Source organism: Martes martes, assembly GCF_963455335.1.
Source record: "Martes martes genome assembly, chromosome: 3".
Classification (NCBI taxonomy): Eukaryota; Metazoa; Chordata; class Mammalia; order Carnivora; family Mustelidae; genus Martes; species Martes martes.
In genome coordinates, this window is record NC_137890.1 from 1,252,763 (window position 1) to 1,262,698 (window position 9,936).

General features: G+C 48.1%; 1 protein-coding gene across 1 annotated transcript; it reads right to left on the reverse strand.

The window, feature by feature from the left end:
• Positions 1-3,303: 3,303 nt before the first annotated feature.
• LOC308339826 (large ribosomal subunit protein uL6-like) lies at positions 3,304-9,479 on the reverse strand (the record flags this gene model as incomplete). The annotated part of the gene is made up of 2 exons (XM_080798799.1): positions 3,304-4,023; positions 9,410-9,479. The coding sequence occupies 2 exons, from the start codon at positions 9,477-9,479 to the stop codon at positions 3,425-3,427; spliced, it is 669 nt and encodes a 222-aa protein (XP_080654925.1). The 3' UTR covers positions 3,304-3,424.
• Between the last annotated feature and the right edge of the window lie 457 nt (positions 9,480-9,936).

Consider the following 9,936-nt stretch of genomic DNA (forward strand, 5'->3'; position numbering starts at 1 on the left):
CTTCCCACGCCTGGCCGTGGGGTATAGGTCGGCAGCCCCACACGCCCAGGATGTGGCCCTTGACTCCTCGGATTTGGACTCGGGGGGCCAGGAGCCCTGTAGTGACAACACAGGAAACCCATGGGGAGCTCCCTGCCGGTCTGCCCAGGGACCAAGTCTCCTGCCCCGCCAGAGAGTGGTTCCCTGGAGTGGACGGTTTACTTCTCTTCACAGTGGGGGACATCCCAGTGCAAGGAGCCACTTATCTATTATTCTGGTTTACCTGAAGTTTTCCCAAAGTTTTGAAGGATTTTGTCCAGAATTGACAGTTTTTTATATTGCTCGTTTTGTAAATTCTTCTTTCCTGGGGGAGAAAAGACGTACAATGGTCAAGGTTTGGTCAGTCATGAAGGCGTGATCCCAAACTTTCCTTTTCAATTTCAGAGGTTTTCAGGGAGCCCAGAAGCCAGTGTGTGTGGCTCATGGGCACTGGTGGAGACGTGTTGTCATACTTTCTCTGTTTCCTCCTTCTCCGCTGAGGATGAGCTCGCATGGTTCCCTCTGGTCACTTGGATGCTGTCCTTGCATCTGGGCACATATTTTCGAAGACCTTTCACTCCTCAAAAGGATGAACCCCTACCCTTGTCCTGTCCAGGCCTTTTTACCAATAAATATTGTGTGGGGTCTCAGCCCTGGGGAGAGGGGCAGATTTGGGGTCCATGGGGCGGGTCCGGGGTAGACGCTGGCCCCACGGAGCGGGTTGGGAGAGGGCCCATGCAAAGCAGCACCCAGCGTGTGAGGTTCCTTTTCTTGGGATGTAACCATAGCTGTGGCCCACAGGGTGCTCTCGCCCGTCTCCTTCCCGACCTTCCCTACTTTCCAGGTGTATCCAGGAGATCCACCCCCCTTAAAGTTCTCCCCAAACTCCATTTAACACAGCCAGGATGCTTAAGAAAAACCTTAACTTTAGCACATTTATATTAGTCCAACATGTGAGTCCTGAGTTGTTTCTGGCTGGTCTGCATCTCCCATTGCTCTGCGGGTGTTCAGAGAAGAGCCGCCCATCACTTACCAGGAAGCACCCAGCAGGTGCTCAGAAGGCATTCATGGAGTGAGTGTGTGTCTTTTGTCAAGGCTGATGCCAATAGGAAATTAATGATTATGGCACAGAATGACATGTGTCCCATGGGACACTTAGCTGGTAACCCAAAGTTCAGGCACGCTCTAGATGTCAGAAGTGGTGCTTTGGGTCATAAAGTCTTTTCAGACCCTCTGGAAATCACACAGGTGGTTGGTTAATCCAGCAACAAGAGAGGGAAACTCTCTGCAGAGGCTTCAAGCTGCTTTAGGCTTTTAAGATAGTACTCTCAAGTATTTTAAGGCAACAAATTCATATTTGTAATAAGTATTCTAAGCTCATGGTAGAATTTTAAAATTTGAAGAAGCATGTCTGTGGAGAGGAAGGCCATTTCCAACAGGGGACCCTGTGCTTCCAGCTTTCTCCTGGAGGTCACAATTGCCATCCGTTTCTGTGTCCTCCAGTGGAAATTCATACCACAAAGATCATTGCCAACATCATACTCTCCCTGAATGTTTCAGGCCACATTTACATTCTTTTTTAAGAGGAAAATTGCTTAGGAAAATTTGGCAGACAATTCGGGCTGACTGACTTATGGAAACATATAATTCATCAATAAGCATAAAAATTTTGCATCTTAATTTTGCCTATTTGTGGGGTATAATCCATAGCCTTTAGGATTTCACAGGCAATGGTAACATTTACACCGCCCCTATGGGGGTGTGGTTCCATTTGAACATCCATGCGTCCGATGAGGCTTGTGGGAAATGTTTACTTTCCATTTGCAGTTGAGACCCCAGTGAGGCATAGCAGCTTTGTGTAAGGTCACTGAGATGGTGTGAGGCCCTTCTGGGAAAGAATCCTTCCAGGCTGTCCTGAAGCTTCTGAGAGAGTTGAAATCCCGGGCTTTCATAGCTACAGCGCTCCCCATGGAAGCCCGTGGGAGGACGTCCACTACTTGAACTTTCACGCCTGCAAAAGTTGGAGTGGCGAGGACCAGATTCGTCCTCCCAGTTTCATTTGAAAGCCAGAAAAGAATACACGGAACAATGATTGCCCACACTTCAGACAACAGGCAGCAAGGGACTGTGATCCCTGAGAAGGGAAATCGACAAGGGGCTCCTCACGATCACTCCTGCTCCTGCCTGGAGAGTTTCGTTGGCATGACGAGTGAGGACATGGGCAGAGCCCTGTGGCCTCTCCAGGAGATGAAACTGCGAGAGGCCAAAACAGCAAGTAAGGTCAGAGAACTGGGAGACCTGCAGAAGGTTGCCCCAAGTCTCCGGCTGAGTATGGGTCAGTGAGAAGCGATGGGAGGCTGGGGATAAGAAAAGAACCCCTGAAAGGGTGACAGAACAGTTTCCAGAGCTCACACGGCCAGAGACAGACGGCTTCCACACTGGTACACATAAAGAGCCTCATTATACACAAGGCACAGGGGAGGGTACCCTGAGTTTTATGGCCTCAGTATCGGGGAATATTAGCCTGGGAGTGAGTACTGCCTGGTCTTACCTAACAAAGCTTAAATGCAAACCTCAAAAGGATCAACCCTGTCAAAGTCATTTAACTGGGTCAAGAGCAAAACTTGCCAGTATTTTTAAAAATACAATATGCAACACTCAACAAAATGAAATTTGTAGTATTTGGCATCCAAACAACGATGAGCAGGCATGAAAATAAGCAATAAAGTATGGTCTATAAGAAAATGACCTATAATGAGAAGAATTAATCAATCAAAACCAACCCAGAAATGACATACATGATAGAATTAGAAGGCAAGGATATTAAAGTTCCTCCTAACACCATATCCCATATGGTCAAGAAGCATAAGTTCTCAGATTACATAAAAAAGCAACACCCAACTGTACATGGCCTACAAAATTCCCCTTTAAATATAAAGCACAAGTAGGTTAAAAATAAAATAAATGACAGAAAAGATCACCCAGGTGAATACTAATCAAAAGAAAGCAAGAGGGGCTACTTAAATTTTAGACAAAAATGTCTTCAGGAGCAAAGAATGTCAAGAGGAATACGAGGGTCATTTCTTAATGTTAAAGCAGTAATTCACCAAGAAGATATAACAATTCCATATTTTTATGCATGCAGATGAAATGCAATGAAAGAGATTCAAAGTACATGAAATGAACATTGGTAAAACCAAAAGATATAGTGAACAAATCCACAATTTCAATTTCAATTCTGAGATTTCAATTCTTCTTTCTTTCTTTTTTTTTTTTTTATCAGTATAGCTTTTATTGCCTCTTTTTTTTTTATCAGTATAGCTTTTATTGCCTCTTTAAAATATCACAAATAAGTCTCAAAAATCATCCGGCTTCTTGCTGTTTCTGCCGATGGACAACTCAGATCTTATTCATCAGCCTGCTGAACTGTTCCTTTTTCAGAAACATAGATAACATCCAAAATTTTTCTGATATCCTTGTGTTTAAGAGTTGTGGCTTGCTGAATCAAAGCAGCTGAGTTCGATACAAGTTCAATGTCATTTCCTTCAAGAATTAACTCATCTTTTTGGGCTTGAGAAATAGAACAAGCAACACCTGGCCTCATCTGAACCCTGCGGATGTATTTTTTACCCAAGAAATTTCGGATTTCTACAAGAGAACCATTCTCCTGAATAACAACGTTGATGGGGAAGTGAGCATACACAGACCTCATCTTGTGTCGGAAGCCCAGTGTAACGCCCCTGATCATGTTCTGTACGTGACTACAGATGGTGCTAGCCAGTTCTTTTCTATTCCCCCACCATTTGTCAACTCGGAGCTTCTTCTTTTTCTTTCCAAGAAGACTGAGTTCTACGTTGATGTGATTGAGGTCCCTTCGCAGGGTTCCTCTGGGGCCCTTCACTATAACTGTGCGTCCCTTCAGGGTGATGTTGACATTTTTTGGAATGTCGACAGTCTGATTGCTGAGAATGGTCTTTATCCTCACAGTAGATGTGGCAAAGAGAGCTCAATTCTGCTTTCTTAATAGTTGAGTAAACAAGGAGACAGAAGTTCAATAAAGACGTAGAATGCTTGAACATGGTGGTTCACCGACTTGATCTAATTGACATTTACAAAACACTCCACAAATCAACAACGTATACACATTCTTTTCAAGTGCACATGGAATACTTGCTAAAGTACAATATATTCTGGGCCATATTGAAAATTTTAAAAAATGCATTAAAAATATCCAAGGCATATAATATGTGTTTACTGACCAAAACGGGATTGAATCATAAATCAATTATACAGAGGTATTAGAAAAGACTCCAAATATTTGAAAATGAAACAGCACATTTCTAAATGGTCTGTGGGTCAAAGAACAAATTTAAAAAGAGTTATAAAGCATTTTGAACAGACTGAAAATAAAAGCATAGCATATTGAAATTTGTAAGATGAGATTAAAGTAGAGCTAAGAGGAACAAAATGTTCATAATAAAAAAAGACAAAAAGCCTCAAATCTATGACCTAAGTATTTACATTAACCAGTCATTTAAAAAAGGAGAGAAAAAAATTCAAAATAAACAGAGGGAAAAAATAATAAACTTAAGAGAGGACATGACAATCATATAAAATAGAAAAACAATACAGAAAAATGAAACCAAAAGCCTGGTTCTCTGAGGAGATCAATAAAATTGATAAGCTACTAATTAGACTACGAGGGACAAAGAAGGGCACAAATTACTAACATAAGGAGTGAGAGAGTTGATATCACTATAGTTCCTGCAATCATTAAAAAGGGTAATAAGAGACCGTCGTGCTGCTATTTAGATGAAATGAGCAAATTCCTCTAAAGATGCCAACTACCAGAGCTCACTAGCAGCCCTTTATCTGTAGGAGAAATAAAATGTGCACTTAAAAAACCTTTCCACAGAGAAAATGCAGGCCCTCATGTCTTCATTGGTAAATTCTACCAACATCTTATGTAGAGGTAATGTCCATTTCATATAGACATATCCAGAGAATCGAAGGAAGGGGAACACTTCCCAACTCCTTCTGCGAGGCCGTTATTATCTTGAAACCAAAACTAGACCAAAGCATCAGAGAAGAAAAAACCACACCCCAACATCACTCATGAACAGAGACGCCAGAATTCTTAATTAAATTTTTGCAAATTGCATCCAAAATACATAAATGAGGAAAATGGCTCACGGGTTTATCTTGAAAATACAGGTCTAGTTCAGCACTTGAGAGTCGAGACATGTAATTCACCACAGGAACAGAATAGAGAGAACCACTGGACCATTTCAGTAGATCAGGGGTCAGCAAGCTACGGCTTTTAGTCCAAATACGGATCAGCACTGGCTTCCGGAAATCCAGTTTTATCGGGATGTAGCCACACCCACTCTTTTATGTATTGTCTTTGGCTACTTTTGGGCTACAATGGCAGAGGTAAGTATTGCAACAGGGAACATGTTGCCGTTAAAGACTAAAATATTTACTATCTGACTTTTTACAAAAAAATTTCTCTATGCCCACAATAGGTCCACCTAAGTTTGCGAGAATGTCCGTTCTCATCATCCGCACTTCTCCTTCCGCATTTCACTGCAGCTCGTGGAGTGAGACAAGGAAAATGAATAACAGGTGTACCTGTTGGAAAGGAAAGAGATATCTATTCGCAGATGATGTGATTCACCATGTAGTGAGTCCCCAAGGACCTATAGGGAAGCTTCCAGACTGAAGGGTGAGTGGAGCAAAGTGGTAGGGTGCCGTCTTGCACCCAGAAAACCACGTTTCTAGACACGAGAAATGAATAATCGGAAATCAAGATTGAAAGAGCAGCACCGTTCGTAACGCCACCAAGAGCACGGAATGTTCACGTAGGAATCTAACAAAATACATGCGAGGTCTTTATGGTGCGCACGACAAACACCGGTGAGAGAGAATGAAGGGGACCTGAGTGGATGGCCTCATTCACGTCTGTTGGAGAGACAGAGAGGGCTAGCAGGAGGAGGGGCAGAAGGAGAGGGCACGCCGGCTCCCCACTGAGAGGGGGGCCCGCCACAGGGCTCAGTCCCAGGACCGTGAGATCATGACCCGAGCTGAGGTCAGATGCTTGACCGACCCAGCCCCCCAGGCGCCCCTGAACGGCGTTATTCATAGAGCGGAAGACTGAAGACGGTCAAAAAGTCAGTGCCGTCAAACCGATCTATACATCTGTGGCAATCCCAGCCAAAGTCCCAAGAAAATTTTCTGCAGAAATCGACTGTTTTTAAAATTGATATGAGAAGACAAAGAAACCAGAGGAATCTACCTGATTTTGAAAATCAGAGCAAAGAGGGAGGATTCACACTAATCAGAGCAAAGAGGGAGGGTTCACACTAATCAGAGCAAAGAGGGAGGGTTCACACTACCTGATTCCAGATTTTGGTACCAGCATCTAGTGACCAAGACAATGTGATATCTGAGGAGAAGCAGATCCCTGGTCAGTGGAACCAAACAGACCCCGGGAAGCGGCCCACAGGTGTGAGATCAGCGGGTTGTCAACCTCCGTGCTGAGGCGGTTCAACGGGGGGGGCGGGGGGGTTCTTCAACAATGGTGCCGGGACAGCTGGACCTCAGTCGTGCGAGAAATCGAACCAAACAAAATAATCCCGACCTTACACCATATATACCAACTAACTCAACATGGATCATAGCCCGACGTGGAAAACCTACAGCTCCCAAGTTTCTAGAGGAGAACATAGAAAATGCTTGCGACTTCGAAGTAGGCAAAGATTTCTTATATTTGATTCCAAAAATGAAAAGTGATCAGTTGAGTTGGACTAGTATTAGGAACCCCCGATCTCTGAAAGATGCTGCTGTGCAATGGGGAGCCAGCCCCAGCCCGGGGGACAATCTTCCCAGTCACGCGTCCAACAAGGGACTCGTATCCAGAATATGGAAATACCTCTCCAAACTTGACAGGAAGAAAACGAACTCGTGAAAATGGGCAAAATGTTTTGAAAAGACACTGGACCAAAAAAGGTATTCAGATGGCAAATGAACACGTGAAAATATGCTCGACGGTATTAACCACTGGGGAAGCGCAGATCACTACCACCGTCAGTGCTCGGGGTGACCCAGGGCAACTCTGATTCGGGAACGCGAGACCCTGTTGGCAGTTTCTTGTGAAGTAAAACGTGGCAGCCACACCTCTGGCTTTTTACCCGAACAAAAGGAGCACTTACAGTCACCCCAAACCTTGTACGCAGATGTTTCCGGGGGGGGGTTTTACTGTGATTCCTGAACCTGGAGACAAGCCCGGTGTCATTCGGCAGGGGCATGAGGAGTAAACCAGCAGTGACCACAACGGAGCCCGGCTCAGCCACGGAAGGAGCCGGAGACCGATGGGCTGATGTGCACGCGTCTCACACGCGTTGTGCAGGCTGAGGAAACCAGGCTCAAAAGTCTACACGGTGTTCGTGGAATTTAACATTCCGGAAAAGGGAAAACGACAGAGCAGGACGCGGGTGAGTGTTCGCTGCAGGTGGGGGCGCTGAGTAGAGTGTGGGCTTGTGGGGTGACGCACGTCTTCTGTGTCCTGTTTGTGGTGGTGGTCGTGTGAGTTTGTAACGAGGACGATTCCACGGAGGGGCCCGTATCTGACCAAAGCACAGGGGTCGACTGGGAAGGCCTAACCCGTCTTACAGATCAGGATCTGCCCTAAGTCCTTTCCTTTGTCACCCAACTGACTCGTCCCAGCAACCCCACTGCTTAAGGGGCTTTGACCCTGGCTCGCGGATGATGAACTGTGAGTTCAGAGAGGGGAGGTCACTTAAATGAGATCGCGTAGCCAAGAAGAGGGGGAGCCAGGGTCTTACGGGATCCTAGTCTCTGCCGTGCATGGTGTCCTGTGTTCCCGTGCCTCACAGAAACTTGTCCATTTGTACCCCCCTTCAGCCGAGTAAGACGCCAGGAGGCTTAGCTGGATTCCCAGTGGAAGGTGACAGACACCAGTAAGAACCTGGGTTAAGATCAAGCTGAAAGTGATCATGTATCAAAGAAAGGTCCTGTGACAGGATCGGTGGCCTCCTGCCGCTCCGCAGCCCGAGCGCGCCCTTCCAGCCCAGGAAGGACCAGTGAGTTTCCGAGAGGGGCCTGCTCTGGTGGCCAGAATTTCACGGTAGAGATTCATTCCTTGGAGCCTACTCTAAACCCTCTTTGCCTCACAGTCTCGTGGCATGGCTCGGAGGACGACGTTACGTTGACTCTACATTTACGTCTTTGGGGAGGTCAGTGGTGGAGCTCAGTGTACCCCACGGACAAGGAGTCCAAAACGTGTGGGTCGCTCGGCGTGTGGAACAAAGGCACTCAAGACCAGCCCTCTGCGAGCCTGTCCGTGTGTCTGTCTGGGGCAGAGGCTGGAGCTCAGGGAACCCCTCCGGGGGGGGAAGTCCCCACCTGTGGCAACAAGAGCGGGAAGCGCCCCTGCTCCCAGTGGCGGAGCCTGGGTTGAGGGCCGAGCACGGAGCGGAGGGAAGCCCGAGGGGCATCCCAGCTGTGCTGAGCCCCAGGGGCCCCAAAAGTGTCCCAGGGACCGGCATCGGACCATTTTTGACCTGCACCGTCCTTTCTAATGGCTCAGCCTAATCCATTAGTCCTCAGGGAGGTGCTACAACTACTCCTTCCGTCTAATTTGGAAGCCCCCAGGTCCCCAAACCGCTGCTGGCCAGAGACAAAGATGATGACTGTTTTCCAGGGTGACCATTTGTCTACAGACCATGTGGGTTGACTTCCAGCCTGGTTCAGATGAATCATTGCCAGTTCTGGGGGTCTCCGACGATGGACGAGCAAAACCGCTTTGTACTTAAGTCGGTGCTGGAGGGAAGAGAACGTGAGGAGAGCAGACTACCTGACAGCCCTCGAGGAAAGGTGGGTTCCGCAGGACGGGAGAAAGTTCTAGATAAATCGGCACACAAAGGCTGGGGAGGGCCAGGCCTGTGCGGGGAGCCAGCTCTGTGGGGCTCCGGGGCTCCTGGTCCCCACCCCGGGGGGGGGGCCGGGGAGGCAGGAAGTGTTCCCTGCTGGCTTCTTAGATGGAAATCACTCCCTGCAGTGAGCACCTGAAAGGGAAATCACCACCTCATTGTTCTCCCTGGCAACGCTTCTAGCCCATTGACAGAGCAGGTGGGATCTGCCAAGCGAAAGACAGAAAGGGCGGAGGCAGGGGTGCTGGGCCGCCCACAGAGCTGGAAAAAGCAAGAACTAGTCAGCAGAGCTGGTCTGGACGGCTCTGGGCGACTGTGGGAAACCCAGGCTTCTCAGCTGTCCTGGACACGGATGTCGCTCCCATCCGGGGTCCGGAGCAAGTCCGATGGCCCTCACCCCAGGGCCCACCAGGGCGAGAGCCTCGGTCTCCGGGCCTCACAGCCCCCATCTGTGAAATGGGCCTGACGCAGGGCTGCTGTGAGGCCGATGGCGTGATTCAGACGTGACATTGTCGGGCACGTGGCGGGAGCACAACCATCACCGCAACGCTCATCGTGGTCACGGACGAACAGTTTGTCTTCATGAGCCGGATCCAAGGCCCATGGGGGCACTGGGAACGAGGCTTCCTGGAGGGGCTCACGGTCCAGTGGATGTCACAACACCCAGTGTGGCCACGGTCTGTCCCCTTCCACGGACGCATGTGGAGGGGGATTAAGGGTAAGTGCCGCGGGGAGTGGGCAGGCAAGCCTCAAGGAGACAACAATGTGCGGAAGCCCTGCTGGTCCCTCCGGGTCCTCCTGAGGAAGAGTCGAAGTTACTCATGTGAAGAAGCAGTTTTTCAGGTCAGAAGGTCGTCTGAGACGGGCAGCTCTCCCTCCCAGACGAGGCGCGTGTCTGCACATGGATCTGTGCGCCCACCTCTGCCTCACCGGCGTCTAGCGAACATGGCCGTGTCTTCCCCCGCCG